Genomic DNA, 17,641 nt, shown 5'->3' with positions numbered 1-17,641 from the left:
ATTTGCTAAACTTAATAAGTCGTATACTTAAATTGATCTCCATGATCCACACGGACACGGGACATGTTGCTGACTTTGTGTCAATAATATATAAGGGCATGAAAAAAGGGTGGAATTTTGTTTGTGCAGTGCCACGTGCATGATGGCTGGCAGCCAAAACGATCTTGTCATTGCCTTAGGCATGATAGTTCAGAACAAAGATCATGAAGATCACTCGCGCACAAGCATCTCGCAGATACACCATTATGCAAATCCTCGGCTTGTAGCACAGCTCATAGCCTGAAGTCAAGTGCAGCTTGAACCCGGCACAGAAGGGCAGTCTTGCAGACGCCACCATCGTCCAAACCTCCAAGGCTGAACCTAACGGACAAAATGCCGAACTCGCTCTAATCAAACTCACATGCAGCTGAGCTTCCCAAATTCACCCCGACCCCGGTGATTGCGCCTGCACGCGCATACTTGCCATCGCCGCCTAAAGCATCATCTGCCCGAATTTTATCTCTCGCCTGCAGCCGAACTGCAGTTCCATAAGGCTCGTAGCCATACGCTGCACGAAGCAGAGCAGCCGGTGCCATCCAAACAAATGTGCCTGCACTAGTGCTAGCTCATAGTAGAGATACAGCCCTGCATTGCACCGTCGGTCTATTATCATGAAATCGTGATGCTAATTCCGACCGCCTACGGAAAGCGCATGCATGCGCACGTGCATACTGCCTTGCAAGGCTGCAAGCATCAAATGGCTCCCATCGTCGGCCTGCAGCCGCATTCTTGGGATTCGTTTGCCTTCAAGCGACAGAGCGCATGCCTCTTTCCGCATCCCACGTCACCCGACGCTGCACGCAGGTGAGAGGGAGATAGGCAGAGGAGACGATTTTTGTGACATGCGTTGTACCAGGCCAAGCAGCCTGTAATAGGCAACCACAGCAAACAATCCATGAAGGAGAGCTCACAAATATAAAATAGTGTAGTCAAGCACTCAAGCTTATTTAGCGCATTACACCCTGAAGGCAAATGAATTGGAGATCATTATAAATATTACGACAAACCCCATGGCATTTTTGTTTTTGAAGTTTTTTTAGAAGAAAAACACCTCAGGATAATCCGTCTTGAAGACAGATTAGTTACACTCACATTCTGTAATTTGAGATATTCATGCAATCTTGAGGAACCTTAGACATAATACCCCTGAGAGTATTATTTTATATGTTCTCCTAGCAATTGTATGAATGAGATAAATATTTTGCTAGAAAAGTTTTGGAAAATATCTATCGAATAGATTAACCAATCATAATTAATTTTGCATTTACTTCATGCATTTAAACACATGAAGTGTGCTTGTAGCAATTGCATAAATAATGTAGAACGTGACATGAAATCTATTATTTCTCGAAGAAATATAATATTGGTTTGAAGCCTACACCATATAATTTCTAGAAGAGATGCTATATAACTCTGAAAGTTATTTTAGCTTATTGGTCCATAACACATTTATTTTCCAATATGGCATTATGATTTACTAGCAGTAAACTCTTGAGAAGCAAATTAATTATTTGAGCTAGACATAACATGAAGTTATGCGAACTTAATATGTTTTCTTGAAGAAATATATTGTTTGTCATGTAGATATTTTTGCAATTAGAGAAGAATATGCATAAGCTCAATATAAAAAAATATTTATGCAATCAGAAGATGCATAAGCCATAGAAGTGGAAGGAAATAAAATACATTCCAGAAGTGATGTTAGTCTCAGGGGGAGACGCAATGAGACAAAAAAGTTTCATACTCACCCCTTAAACCATAATTAAATAGATTTTTTGACATAAGTTGCATTATTAATTATATTCACGAAGAATTTGGTTATACTCATGAAGAGTAGGCTATTATCGTTTGCTTTAAAACATGAAGTATAGCATTAATTTAAGTATCTTTCCCAGACTAGAAGGGCAAATTCAAGAGATGGTGTTTCTTACCTCTGCATAGGTTTTCTCACCTTATCTTTTGTCCACATGCTTGTAGCATATTTTACCTGTAGTAATCAGTTTAATCTTATGGAATAACTAAAGAATTACATGCTGGATATCGTAAATAATTGTTTTATATTGCCTATTAAATATTCATCTAAAATGATATTTTCCACAAATCCTCAAGTAACCATGAAGGTTAGTGTGCACTACTACCTCGTAGGTAGAATGGAAATAGAATTTTCCAAAAAGCACATGACCAGTAATATACACGCTTCTTAATTTAAACTGAAGGATTTAATCTGGCGATGAACTGATATATTACTCAACTATGTATTGAATACATAAGCCCTATAACTTGAAGTTTATTCTACTCACCACATTATGTACATTGAATAGTACAACTAATATATGAATTTCATACCATATTATATATATACTAGTAGTATATTTAATTCTATGAAACTTTTCCATAGATCATGCCTGAAGCTTAACATTTCCTGAAGTACAATTATGGTATGAAAAGCGGGAGAAATTTGGTCTATATAGGTCTATGAAGAATGTGGATAAAGTATTTTTTTAAAATTAATAAGCATATCCCTAATCCTGTAAGATTGTTGGTTCAGAGCCTCATCCTGTTAGATTGTTGGGACAATCAACATGCAAGTTGGCGCATAACCATAGTCACTGCAATGACTAAGCATGTAGCTCTGCACATACTTTTGTAGTCCATATACCATTGTGTCACTTAGAATGACCAATTAATAGTTTTTTCACTCCAATGTAAGGACCAGCATGTCATTACATTGACTAGGAACCCTTGCATGGGTATCACATTAAAATTCCGCTCTACACTGGCTTGTAGCCATCGTGTTATTTTTGTATTTGCACTAACTTGCATTAATAAAGTAGTATTAATGTTACTACATTAATAAAGTCTAGCTCACTGCATATAACAAATAACCCCTATATTTAAAAGATGTGTGTGTGATTATTATTTTATTTCACCATCTTAGCATACATAAATGGGCATTAACTTGAAGTTGGAGAAATATGGATATGAATTTCCATTATATTGTGCCTATGGGGATAGTTTTGAAGTATGCTACTAATGAAGATCTAATATCGGCATTAGGGGGGAGAGAAAGCCCATATGAATGCCTTATATTGGAAGCAAGAATATTCTTCATAAAATATTCCTGGAAGCTTGAAGTGGGAATATAAACACGCACTAAATCATATTCGCATGAAGCGGAGTATAATGCCAGAAAAATAAAACTGTGAGGAAGCCCATGGAGGGTGCCACCTGATGTGGTAAACACTTAGAGTGAAACTACCTGAAGGACTTGACCCCAGTGAGAATATGCACATAATGAATACTCACGGGACATCGGAAATTAGGAGAAATAGCATGAAGTTATTAACAAGAAGTTAAAAGCTATGTGTGATATATCCCGAGTATTTAATAATATACTCACCATGGCAAATGACTTGGTCATTAATTTAAAATCTACGGGGATGCCTGTTGGTTTTAGATAACATGAATTTGTCAAACAATTTACAGAGAATCTCCACATATTCCGAAAAGAAAAGACCTTTATGGTTAAATACCTCACAAACCAAGAAATGATCATCATGAAGATGAGTACCTAACACTATAAAGCGCGCGCAATATTTTGTGTTGGGATGAGCAGATAATTATCCTGAAGATATGGTAGAATTGAATGAATGTAGACAACACTACCTCTAGAGTTGCAAATGTTTCTCTAAACGAGAACATGGATCCAAGACTAAAGTCCATGGCAGAGTTGCATGAAGCACTCATATCGGGTCAATGAAAGAAAGCAATTGAGGTTGGACCATGAAGAAAGTATTTGAACCTAGAAGTTCAAACTATACGAGTCATTGTGAAATAATGATATGGTGAAATGCAATGGTTATATGTCTTTCAAAAGACTAGTAAACTCCCATTATGTATGAATAAATATTCTGCGACATATCTGGCAAATGGCATGAATGAAAAGAAATATTACACAGTTAATCATTGGATTATGAAAATCCATGAGAAAGGATCCGTGAAGAACTCATTTTCCTCGTAGGAATAAAATAGCAAGAAATATTATTAAATCTCATACTAAATATTAAAATGTTTAAGGTAGATAATATTCTTGAATGAACATTTAAAGTCTCAAGAAGAGCATATTCTAGAAGAAATAGATTGTGTAAATCACTTCTATCTATCATGAGAAAATTTCTCATAGAAGAGAAATATTATTCTTGAAGAATTGAAGATTCCTGAAGAAAATAGTCAATGAATGACTTATCAGTTAATTACTGAATAAACACCAATAATTCTGAAGATACAAGCGAAGCCTCGTATAGACCCGAATGATTAAGAATGAAATGAGGAATAAAATGGCTTTGAATGTGCCATACAAGCACCTGCATGTGCCCATATAGCTGTTAGCTAGCACTGAATTGTAACTTTGTAAGTATCCTCAAATACCATAGAAGGTATATTGGTGACCGGCAAATTGAATCATCCCCTTCAAATGCCAAATGTAGACCGATTATCTATAGTGGAAAAAGGCTAAATGAAGATCTACTGAATAGATCATTATCTAGACTTTGCATACACTAAAGAAGTAAGGATTGAGTTGCTGATGTAGTATTCAATTTCAAACACTGAGTTTTGAAAGAGTAATACCTAGAAGGTATATAAATTTGCAACTCATTATCCCCATATTCTTATGAAAGGATAAAATATTTATTTGTATTGCATAATTACATAAGTGGTTATTACTGCTGGAAGCATTGCTCCTAATCGTAGTCTAGAAGTCTCTGAAAGACTAAATGTATTGTATTAATTAAATATTATTACTCATACGCAATTATTTTTGAACACCGAAGTTCAAAGTATATCGCTATGAGGGGGAGTATATTTTTCATTGAGTATTACTTTGAAGGAATCAACTTAATAATTAATTTTTGATTTACCATGAAGGTGTACCACTTGATTGTTTAAGATCTTGTAGATCATTATTGCAAGAACCATGAGGTTCATGCATAATCTTGAAGATTGATCCCTATTCATGAAGAATAGTAAATATAGAATTATATGTAACTAATAAGGTTTATTGTTGTGCTCTTTTTCCTTTTGTGTGTTTTTACTTGAAGGTTTCTCACATAAGGTTTTTAACGAGGCAACATATGCAATACAATTGTGGTTGATATGCACTCTTTTCTCCAATGACCATTATTTCCACTGGGTTTTCGGATGGAGTTTTTAACAAGGCATATGCTTTTGCGATAATCGCCCAAACAGGAGTGTTGTAAAACAACCGGACTGCACATAGAAGAAAAGGAGGACTAGAAGTCCTAGTCCATATCCGGTTGCTTGTGGGCTCTTAGGCCTTCTCCAACGGTTGACTACGTCGCCAGCTGATTCGGATTCTAGAGAAACAAAGAAAACATCCGCGCCAGCGAGTGTTTCGTCGCTAGCTCATGGCGCGGCAATCGAGTTACCGATGGGACCATGCAGAAATCGAGGTGGGCAGCTCCTCCCCGCCAGGCCTGGCTCTGGGCCTAGGCGGGAGGGGTGACCGCCTAGGGCCCACGGCCTAGGAGGGCCCAAAATCAAATATGTATATTCACACGGTTTTTTCTTTTTTATATTTTAAAAAATTAAATTTCAAAAATATATGTCCGTTTTGGAAAATTTCAAAAATATACCCCGGTCGCCCTATGGGGGGGCGACAGGGCTCAAATGTAAATTTTTTCTTCTTCAAATTTGCAACAAAGTCCCTGGAGAAAAAAAAGAGGGGGCCTGTCGTCCCCCCAACGGGCGACAGGCCCCTGTCGCCCACCCCAGGGGCGACAGGCCCCTGTCGCCCACCCCAGGGGCGACAGGGGCCTGTCGCCCGTTGGGGGGGGCGACAGGGGCCTTCCCCTCTATTTAAGCCCTGGCCGCCATTCGCCGCCATTCCCCGTCATTTAAGCCTAAAAATTCAGGAAAAAAGAGAGAGGTGAGGAGAAGAAAAGCGGCGAAGCTCTGCCGAATTGCGTACTCCTGATCTACAGGTAACTTCCGTATGAATCCATTGATATTGTATAACAATTTAATTTAATTAGTGGATTAGCTGAATTAGATTTGGTGCTTTAGAACACTGGTTTAGTATTACAATTTGAGTACTATTACAGACTTTTTCAAATAAAATAATTATACATTAGAATAGAATTATGACAGTACTTTATTGATATTGCAGCATAAGGCAATGGCTGCCTCAAATTGTGGAGGATTTTCATGGACCGAAGAAAAATCTAGTATAATACTTGATATCATGACCCATCTTGTTATCAGTAAGAAGTTGGATCCGTTAGCGGATGGTACGATAGAGATGGTGTTGTCCAAAGTAGTAGAGTTTAAAGATTTCACATTATTTCGAGGTATTACGACGCAAGATGTAATGGGACACCTGCTAGAACGTCGGAAGATATACATGAGAGTATGTGAACTAGCAAATCATCCTAATATCATTGGATTCTTACAAAGTTCTTGTTAGATATGGATGCGGCCAGAGGTGTATGAGATGCACATTAAGGTAACTCTCATTCAGTTCTAATCCTGTCTTCATTTCGAATCCATATTTATGAAACAGTAACATTGTTTTTTAATTATATGCTAGGATTACCCCGAGGACACGGAGTTGATTAACAAAACGATACCAAATTTTCGTAAATTGGTATGTATCTTCGGTGGTGGACTTATGCCGCAAACTAGACGAAGGAGGCGGATAAGATCTTCGGGTGATAGTACTTGGTCTGCGCAAGAACAGATGCCCGGAGGTTCGTCGAGTCATGCTTCAGCACCTCAACCACCAACTTGTGTTAACTGGGATGACGACATGGATGACTTCATGCCCCCCAAACCATGGCCTCCAACACATGATGTTCCTCCCCCTGTACATGAACCTAGAATCAGAAAGGAGACAAAGGGAAATGCAAGAGGTTCGTCAAGTCATGTTGCACCACCTGCAGCACAAACTTGTGTTAACTGGGATGACGACATGGATGACTTCATGCCCCCCAAACCATGGCCTCCAACACATGATGTTCCTCCCCCTGTACATGAACGTAGATCCAGAAAAGAGAGAAAGGGAAAGCAAGAGGTTCGTCGAGCCATACTACACCACCTGCAGCACCACCATCTGTCAACTGGGATGACGACCTAGATGATTTCATGCCATGATCTATAACATATGATGTTCATCGGTTTAAGATGTATTCGCATTTAGTATTGTTAATGTTATATTATGCTTGTATGTATGTCTCGTACCTAACTTGCATTCACTGGACATGTACATAATGTCGAGTTTGAATCGTACTTAGTCGTAATGGAGCATCGAAGTATAAACATACCATCTATTGTATGTAATGGAAAATACGAGAGTGATCAGTGACGAACGTTGAAGTGTATAAATAAGCGGTCCACAGCTATCACACATGCAGTGGCATGTCAGAACCCGTTACAAACTACGGTAAACAGATTCCGGACTAACCTAACATGCCTTAGGTAATTTAAAAAAAAAATAGAACAAACACAACGATGCAGCATGTCACTAGTACTAGGGAAGTCCTAGTAGCCGTACCCCCACGTAGCAAACTGCGTTGAGCCTTCTGCGCAGTATCCACCCATTGCAGGTGGTGCAGGCGGTGGTGCCGGAGGCGCAGGGCCCTTCTTCTTGTGACAAGGGCAGTTGCAGTAAGGAATAGTGCATGGTTCATCCTGTGAACCGGCTGCATTGCTGGTATCATCAACTTCGTCGTCTTTGTTACCCTCGCTCACTTCCTCATAATGGTTCCCATTGCATTCCAGATCAAAGATTTTATCTGGAGGTACTCGACGAACTCCTGAACAGAATCAATTGGTGCGGGATCTACCCACCTAGTAAAACCACAGTTTTCTGGAGCGTCAGAAGACTGCAAAACAAATTTCATGTAAGGTGTCTCATTGAAGATAAAAAATGAAACAACCGAGTATTACCCATGCGTGTGGACATTTAAAGAAACGCCGACCGCCATCCATCCCGTCGGTGCACATCTGCACTAAGCAGTCCGCACCATGTCTGCATTTTGGCCACGGTTCTCTACGGTTATCGTATTGTCGAAGAGGAGTTTCATTGGTAAATTCACTCTTGTGCTGTGGCGGAAACTCAAACACTGGTTTCGGATAGGAATCAGGTCCAAGAGGCCCTCCCATATTATGGGGTCTCCCTTTCTTCCCCCTTTTCCTTTCCCAAAACCATAGTAATTCTTCCCGCTAGACCCACCTCCAGACATTGGGTATACAATGAGGTTTGGTGTTTGAGTTGTGCTGGGAGTTCACAAACTTGGGAGTATTTATAGGCGCACAAAGGTCTGATACCCGGAGTGTGGAGTGTAAATGCACCTAAAAAACCTACATGACAACACAGTGAAGAGGCTAGCTGACCTAACACTGAAAAGGCTAGATTCGATGCTCGAAATGACTACTCGATGCATCTCTGTGCATGTAGACTCACAGCACTGCATTGCTGCCGCTCGGTCAATCGCGCCTAGATGCCGCCTTCCCCACTACACGCCACAGACCTTCGCTGTAGACTGACAGGTCCGTCGTCCTCGCCAGAGAGACTGCTTTGAAGGTGAGCTGTTGTGGTTGCCGTCTTGTCACATCTATTTGAAATGGTGGAAGAGCACTGCTATTTGAAACCCGTGATCGCCGTGCTGAGCAGTGGCAACCTGTGATCTCGTACTCGCAGCTAGATACACTATGGTTCCTATTTTGAGCTATTCGAGCGTGTAGTCGTCATCATCGTCGGCGGGTGAGGTCTCCGGATGCTTTTTAGTATTCTAGTGACATGAAAATGTGTGCTTTTTAGCAGCAGACCCCGATGTATTTCTTAGTTCTTAATTCTTATCGTTATATTAATAAAATGTGTGTTTTTTAGTATTCTAGTGACATGAAAAGCTCCTAAAATATTAAGGACAAGTTCAAAGATTTCATAGACTCCCGGCTACAACTACAAATTAATGGTAAAGGCTACAACACACAAAGTTAAGCTCTCAACTTAAAACATAAATAACTAATTGCAGTGGCATGTGCACGCGACAAGATAACTTCTTGTTGCATCTAAACCTACCATGCCTTATGGAATGTAAAATGCCGGGATTACATGGTACTACTCTACTGAGTGCACCTAGGATATTTGCCCTTCCTAATTGCTTCGGCCCGGCTTCCTTCGCACGGTGTGCCCTCTCTCGCTTTCTCTCCCTGTCAGCTTCACGTTCGGCCGCCGCCTTACGATCCACCTCCTCAATCCTCTTGCGGATCTCTTCTTGCTCTTTCTTGCGCTTCTCCTCTTGCTGTTCCTCGTGCTTCATTCGGCGCCAACGTTCTGCAGTCCACCTTGCTTTTTGTTCCACAATATCCTTTGCCTGCTGCGACTGCACGGTGTCGAACCACTGCATAAAATCACAAAGAGGCGGAGGAGACTTTGTCCAACACAAGTTAGAATCATAACTCAATGTTAGGTCACAGAGAAAAATAGCGTATGTTCTCCTGCTACCTTGGCCCGGTCTTTGCTGTATCGCTTAGGTGGATCATATTCGTAGTTCTCACACATAAAGAATCTCATGCCGTAGTCATCGATCTCCTAAAACCTCAGATTGCATGAACTTGCATAAGGAACCGCAGAAGCACATTGGCACATCAATTCCTTCGGGTACAGTGGCTTTACACTTGCTCCACGGAATGTAGGTTGATCCTGACGAAGACATTGGCGCTATTGTGTGGTGCGCCAAATAAAAAAACAATGATTTAAGCAATGCACATATCATATACCAAATCGATGCGTGAAAATATAGGTACTGTCATAATTCTATTGTCTTATACTGCAATATCAATAAGGTACTGTCATAATTCTATTCTAATGTATAATTATTTTATTTGAAAAAGTATGTAATAGTACTCAAATTGTAATACTAAACCAGTGTTCTAAAGTACCAAATCTAATTCAGCTAATCCACTCATTAAATTAAATTGTTATACAATATCAACGAATTTATACGGAAGTTACCGGTAGATCACAAGTGCGGAATTCGGCAGAGCTTCGCCGCTTCCCTTCTCCTTACCCCTCTCTTTTTTCTGGATTTTTAGTGGATTTTTTGAGGTCAAATGAGGAGGGAATGAGGGGGAGGCCTTATATAGGGAGGGCTGACCCGGTCGCCCTCGGGGGGGGGGGGGGGGCGACAGGCCCCCCCAGTCGCCCGCGGGAGGGGCGACCGGACCCCTGGCGCCTGTAGGCTGGGCCCACTGGGTCGGTCGCCCCTGGGGTGGGCGACAGGGGCCTGTCGCCCGTTGGGGGGGCGACAGGCCCCCTCTTTTTTTTCTCCAGGGACTTTGTTGCAAATTTGAAGAAGAAAAAAATTACATTTGAGCTCTGTCGCCCCCCCCCATAGGGCGACCGGGGTATATTTTTGAAATTTTCCAAAACGGACATATATTTTTGAAATTTTAATTTTTTTAAATATAAAAAAGAAAAAACCGCTATATTCACCACCGATACATATCAGAAGAGGCCCAGCAGGCTGCAGGGACTCGATTGCTCGGCTCGGCAGTTAACACAGGAAAGAACTGACGTCGCACGTCCGTCGTCTCGTCGCCTCGTTGCAGGCTTCGCACCTGCCCTTTTTTGCTGTCGCCGCCGCCCGCCCGGCCGGCGTCCGGCTACTGGTTCGTGGCGTCTTCCGTCTGGTGTCTCGTGATCGTCTACTGCTGGCCTGCCCCTGCACTAGTGACTCATCCCCGCTACCGCAGCAGCATTTTGCAACCAGCAACAACCAACAACAAATCGATGAGTAAATCTAGTAATTTGTTACTTCGTGACTATGTTGGATAATTAGATTTTTAGGTTTAAACTTCTAATTTCACTCTTTATTTTCCTTTATAATTTAGTTGTTAGAATGTTACCTAAGAATTATTTGTCGGGATCTCAGAAAAGGTCAAGAAAGATGAGCAGCTCGTTGAATCACAAAGGAGTGCTTTGCACAAGTTTTTCAACCTTCAAGTAATGCTGATTTAAATGAAGATAAAGGGCAAGAATCTTAAATGTGTTGGAATTATGGGCTTGGCCCATTTATTCTATTCAATGCAATAAAAGAATTCAAAACACACTATTAAATGCTAGGGAATCAATTGCTTAATTCCGTATCGGAAATTGAGGAGGATCTCAACCGACTTAAAGGGTGGACCCTGTGTACACCACTTGTGAAGACGGTAAGAGGAGGTCGGTGAACCACACGCGCGCGCTCGCTCGCCGGGCCGAGGGCGTGGCGTGGCGAGGCGCGCAGGTGCGGTGCGGTGCGATTTACATGTGGATGATGACACAGAATAAAACCTTTGCGGTTAATGAGATTCCTGTGATTCAATTGCACCAGTAATTGCTGCTCATCAAAGCTCATTATAATGTCCAGGTTCGTTGAATCTGAGGCACATCCACGCCTATATAAACCACCCCCTCCTCTACTCATCCTCACACCATCAGCACATGCTTCAGGTACTTATATAAACCACCCCCTCCTCCACTCATCCTCACACCATCAGCACTTTCTTCAAGTACTCCTGCTTAGGAGACCTCTCCCTTCTCTCTCTGTTGCTTTCTGTCATTCCCATCGCTAGCGCTGCACGCACAACTTTAGCGAGAGCAGGCCTCCGGAACCTCTGCTCGCTGAAGGTCCTGCACGGGATAGCGGGCAATCAGGTTTTTGGGGAGCGTTTTGACGCGACTGCTCGCTCCCTGAATGACTACTTTGTCTACATCCCGGCGTGAACGACTACTTCGTCTACTTCCCGGTGACCGTTCGTGGGACTGCACTACGAACATCTTCCTGCATCGACGTCGTTCGGCTACATCAGGTAAGGCCAGTCGAATAGAATGTCTAGCTGGTAACGGCGCACCCGGTGCCTCCGACACTGGTCCCGCCTTGGGGTACACTCTAAACCTATTCTAGTTTAATATTTTGTTCATGCTTATTAGTGAGAATAACATGAACACAAGAACATATTTTGTTCAAACGTTATCACTCTTTTATGCCATGAAATTGCTAGTAATTTTTAGAATTAAAATATACCAAAAATTGCCAAGTTATCTAACAAATTGTACCTGTGATGATAGCTTCAGCAGAAAGAAGTTTCTCAAAATTGAAACTCCTGAACAAGTGTCTAAGGTCAACTATGTTAAAGGAAGATTAAATGGCTTGCTATGTGCAACATTGAGATCGTCATCTTGGATATCATTGATCATGATACTATCATTAATGTTTTTGCATCAAGAAATACCCGGAGGAGTTTTTTCGTGAAGGACTAAAGTATTTGAGGTAACTATACTTGCATTTTTTTTCTATTTTTTTAGTTTGTGCCATCGATAATGTTCTTCAAAAATTAAATATATATTATTGGTACTACTATTTTTATCATGTTATAAATAAAAAAATATTTAGCCTAAAGGCCCGTAGCTTCTGATTCGCTCAAGGCCCTCCAAATCTTAGAGCCGGCCCTGCTCCCCGCGACCCCGCCTCCAGTCCAAGGCAAGCGACTGCGGAACTGTGTGACTCGTCGCCGGCGAACTCAGCTCCTGCGCCGCTGCGCGTGCAGCGGCAAGCGGCGGAGAACTGCTGCTGCGCCGGGAGCGGGTCGCGGTGGAGTGGTCGGAGAGAGCTCTGCGCAGAGCATGTTGAGGCCAAGGCGACACTCGAGCAGACGGTGGCGGCCACGCGGCCGGCGGCGGAGCATGAGCAGGTGGAGGCGGGTGCGAGGCCGGCGGCGGAGAGTGTGGCACGGCCATGCATGAGTGCGTGGCCAGCGGCGGAGCTACAGTCAAAACGGTGGAGGAGCCAGCGTCGGAGGCATGAGGGAGGCCGGCGGCGGAGCCTACAGGACCACGCTCGAACCGGCAGAGACGACCGGCACGCACCAGGCTACCAGCCGGAGAGGCGGGCGTGCAGCCGGCGGCCAAGCATGGCCTGCGACCCAGCGTGGTGCAGAGTGTGGTTTTTCCATAGCTGCCGGCCCGGGCAGGTAAGGTTGCAGCCGTTCATTGTGCGCCAAGGATCGTGCTGCGGGATGGGGGTCCCAGTTGGTGAGCTCGTGAGGTATTCTAGCCAGGCAAAACTTTGGGAACCAGGCATAGTCCGAGGCCGTTTTTACTTTGGATTTCAGTCTATCCACCTGCCAATCACTACCATCTCCGCCATTATTGGTAGACCGGCAACTCTGAGCTCCATCCAAATTGGAGCATGCGGGTATTGATCCGAGCTCAAGCCTCCAATCAATGGCGGAAAGGGAGATGACCAGAATGGGGAGCCTCCAATCAAGGTATGGATCTCAGATATCTCTTTTTGCAATACCCGATCTGCTTTGCTTTTAGATCTTGGCATTGCGAGCTGAAGATGATTATGTCGTTTTAGATTCAAGAACTGGTGGGGTTTTGATGGAGCATGTGGCAGCTCTTACCCTTCATCATGTCTTCTTTTTTCAACTTTCAAAACTGGGATCCAATTGGTACATTTTGTTGGAGTAGTTGAGGATTAGTTTTTTGGCTGCAGCGTCCTGATTGGTTTGGAGGATTTGTCACTGATCCATTTCTAATTTGAATAAATGTTGGAACTAGGTCATCCTTCTCCAATCTCCAGTAAGATTCCAAGATCTTTTGATGTGCGCGAGGAATGGAGTGCTGAATCTTTCAGTATGCAATGAGGCGTTAAATATTACAGGCAACGATGCGACGGGAAGAAATACTAGCAAATATGATGCCATCATTGACGTTTGTGGTGGAACTAAAAGAGAGGATGGTGCTGGTGTTGATGGTTATTCAAGCAAATGCAATTTTGTTTCAGCAAATACCTAAGAACTCAAAGAGCTAACTGCAGGCAATGTGCCATGTTTTCAAAAAACAATCCAGTTTTTTGGGCAATGTTTGTTTTTTGGCAGTTATGCATAGTCAGGTTTTGGTCAATGCTAGTAAGAACGGCAAGGAAGAAGATGCAGTTCAAATGGTTTTTCAGATATAAATTGCAGATGAGAATATTTTGATTTCAGACAATGAGTTTGATGTTTCCTAATATATCTTTGGGTCAATCCATGAATGGATTTGATGTTTCTTAATATATTATAATCTGCCTCAATGTGACTGCTTTTATTGGTCGTTTCTGCTCAATGCCAAAATTGTATTGGTGTTTCTGCTGAACCAAAGATAATGTATTGGTGTTTCTTTTGAATGACAAAACTTTAGGGATAACTTAAACAATCTCCACTACCGGAAACGGCTAATATGCCGTGTGCCAAATAGTTTGCCGTGTACTAAAAGACGGGCACACGGCAAACACACGGCAAACACACGGCAAACACCACTTTGCCGTGTGCCCAAAATAAAACACACGGCAAACACCACGCACACGGCAAAATTGACTCTTTGCCGTGTGCTAGCCCCAGGAACACACGGCAAAAACCAAACACACGGCATATTACTATCTTTGCCGTGTGCCGATCTCAAAACACACGGCAAACCTCGTGCACGTGCCACTCACGTGCGGAGGTGGCGAACGGAGGTGGACGGACGGGCCACGGAGGTTGATGGCGCTCAACTTCGCCGTGTGCCGCAGCTTGGCACACGGCAAACAAGACACTTCGCCGTGTGCTTTTTTTTGGCACACGGCAAACAGTTTGAAAATTTTGAATTTTCAAACTCGAAATTTTTTCTACACTGCAGAGATATTGCTTGGTACTCTGTATTAAAGTTTGGTATTTTTGTCGTAATGTTCACTATATATAAAAATTGTGTATCTGTTAAACGAATTTTTCGGATGAGTCAAATTTTGAACTGCAAGTACATAAAATAATAGAAGAAATTTTTTGGAAAAATGATATTCGTGTTTCTGAGTGCGCAGTAAGACCTCACGTTGTAGTTGACATTGTCATTTCGAAAATGGTGTTCACAAAAAGTTCTCGTGAATGTAGAATCAAATAGTTGTAAAATTTTAAAAAATTCAAATGAAGTCTGAAAATTATGAGATTTGTTGATTTCTTATGCTATCATACATAGAATCTATGGTAAAAAATTGAGGGAGTTCCGCACGTGTTTGTCACGTACGCTGCTTATAAACTCAAACTTTCCCGAAGAAGATCTAGGTAACGGAGAAAGACGCGGTCAAGTTTGTAGGGGCAAACACGTTCAAATTTGAATTTGGTTTCTACACTTTTTATATAGGCAATAGAGAACAAAAATGACTTCATGTTAATTTTTTGCATTTTTTGGATCTGTTTGATAATTTTAACATATTAACTGCATTTATACAACTTTAATTGATATAAATTGAATTTGAACTATTAGTACATGAAATAATGATTTAACATGAGTGAAAAAATTATATTCATGTTCTTTAGTGAACTTTAAGGTCGTGTTTTCAATTTCAAAACAAATTTCGAAAATGATATTGAAAAATTTAAAAGAATACAAGTTTCATTTACATGAAATATAGAAATGTCGTGTTCGCCGTGTGCCTGGCATTTGGCACACGGCGAACTCATTACTTCGCCGTGTGCCGTAGATCTGGCACACGGCGAACCACCCACTCCCTTACCGTTTCGAACTCCCTCTCCCGTATCCACTCCTCACTCCTCACTCCTCACCCACTCCCGACCCGCGCCCACGCCCCTGCGCCGCCCGGTCCGCACACCGCCGGACCCTGCCCACGCCGCCGCCGGACCCCCCGCCCGCGCCGCGCCCACCCCGATGTCGCGGCCCACCCCGCACTCGCTCGCCCACGCCCCTGCGCCGCCCGATCTTGGGGCCGCCGGACCCCCGCCCGCGCCGCACCCACCCCGCGCTCGCCCGCCCACGCCCGCCGCCGGACCCCCACCTGACCATGTTCGCCGTGTGCCTATCCAGGTGGCACACGGTGAAGTCTTCTGTCACGCCGTTAGGCTGTCCTCACGACGTCAATACTTTTTTTGCCGTGTATCCTTGGATACACACGGCGAATGTGTTTGCCGTGTGTCCGGTAAATGGCACACGGCAAACTAGGCTTTTGTCGTGCCTAGCGCTGCCGTCGGGGGTTCGCCGTCGGTCACCGACGGCGAAAACTTCGCCGTGTGCCTAATAAGCCTTTGCCGTGTGCTTGGTGCACACGGCGAAATAGCCAATTCCGGTAGTGCTCGTGCCGGTCTTACCACTACTTAATTTATGTCTTATTTGATCAAAAGCAGCATGGTTGCAAAATTATATGTAGCATGCTTACATACCATCTTGGCTTACCATATGTTGCTTTACCAACCCGTTCAAAAATAAGTCAACATAAGTAAAACTAACTTCCGCACCCTTCCAAAACAATTTGAATAGAAACAGGAGGTAACATGTGTCCAAGCAGGAGGGCCGCAAAATTATATGCAACATACTCACATAGACACGTACCATCTCTTTTTGAACTAAAACACATACCATCTTGGCTTGTATAGGATGTGATGTAGTTGTACCATCATCGTCTAATTCTACAGCATAAGCAAAGCCTGAATCCTACACTATTACGAGACACAAGCTGGACAGACCAGCGCCCATGTTCTGATGTTGGTTGGAAAGTATAGATAAGCAAACAAAATGTAACCCAAAAAATCGGTTATCCATTACAAAAACAATAGGAATTTTATTAGCTGCAAGTCACTACATGTTCGAGGCTGGTATTACCTGGACATACAAAATACAATCTGCTGTGAATCAGCTACAACTCATTGATGCTACGCTATTGTGTTAGTGATACACACATTTTTTGTCAGGAATTCTGACACCACTTCTTGTTTGTCCTTCTTGCTTACCTTCTTCCCTGACTGCTTCAACTTCTCCCTAATTGGCCTCCATGCTTTGTTTTCACATCTGGAGGCCTCGACTCAATAATTCTAAATCACCTGAATAGCATATACGTAGCATTGGTGATTGGTGTACACTTGTGCATGTACCTCCATCGGTCAAGCACAAAGTATTCAAGGGTTAAGATTATACCCAGGGAAGCTGATAGTACTTACCATTATATCTTTAAATAGCATAAGGTAAAGTTCAATTCAATATATGCCATTTCAAGCATTCTTCAGAAGGCTATCTGATCGCCAGTAGGTCGCTTGCAACTGCATACATGATAAATGTGTTTTGTTGCAAACTTTTGAGCCTATCATAATGGAAATAGCTATAGGAGGAGGAGGAGGAGGCCGGCTCCAGCATGTGACAGAACCGCCAAATTAAAACTCAAATTAAGCATAATGACCATCATCTGAACACATCAAGCGCATTAGTTTAACGGTTTAATTTGACAGCGCTTTCTCGACCGACGTTCCGATCGAAACAAACATCAGTAGTCTCCCACGAAGGCGAGCACAGGCAGTACAAACATGCCGAGTACATATAAATACAACTACAATACAGAGTAGAGTACATTAAGTTTTACAAACCTGATTTAATTACATAAATAATATACAAGTGCAACTGCAGTTTAAAACAAAGTCCGTTATAGGAAACCTGACGTCTATAATACATGAAGCGCAGTGTCGAATCACACACTCAGCCCACGGGTGTGTGATTCGGTAACTAGCAAGGACTAAG

General features: G+C 42.6%; 1 protein-coding gene and 1 long non-coding RNA gene across 2 annotated transcripts; one reads left to right on the top strand and one right to left on the bottom strand.

Moving 5' to 3' along the window:
• Positions 1 to 13,143: 13,143 nt before the first annotated feature.
• Positions 13,144 to 14,180, top strand: LOC120691301. The gene is made up of 3 exons (XM_039974345.1): positions 13,144 to 13,371; positions 13,464 to 13,557; positions 13,667 to 14,180. The coding sequence occupies exons 1-3, from the start codon at positions 13,328 to 13,330 to the stop codon at positions 13,901 to 13,903; spliced, it is 375 nt and encodes a 124-aa protein (XP_039830279.1). The 5' UTR covers positions 13,144 to 13,327; the 3' UTR covers positions 13,904 to 14,180.
• Positions 14,181 to 16,654: 2,474 nt separating this feature from the next.
• LOC120689704 lies at positions 16,655 to 17,226 on the bottom strand. Its single transcript, XR_005681396.1, has 2 exons — positions 17,071 to 17,226; positions 16,655 to 16,953 (listed from the first exon to the last, which is right to left on the bottom strand). It is a non-coding gene; the product is annotated as an uncharacterized LOC120689704 (long non-coding RNA).
• Positions 17,227 to 17,641: the final 415 nt, after the last annotated feature.

The sequence above is a fragment of the Panicum virgatum genome, chromosome 9N, assembly GCF_016808335.1.
Source record: "Panicum virgatum strain AP13 chromosome 9N, P.virgatum_v5, whole genome shotgun sequence".
In the NCBI taxonomy this organism is placed as follows: domain Eukaryota; kingdom Viridiplantae; phylum Streptophyta; class Magnoliopsida; order Poales; family Poaceae; genus Panicum; species Panicum virgatum.
The sequence above is the reverse complement of the archived record's forward strand: the minus strand, read 5'-3'. Positions and strand labels throughout refer to the sequence as shown.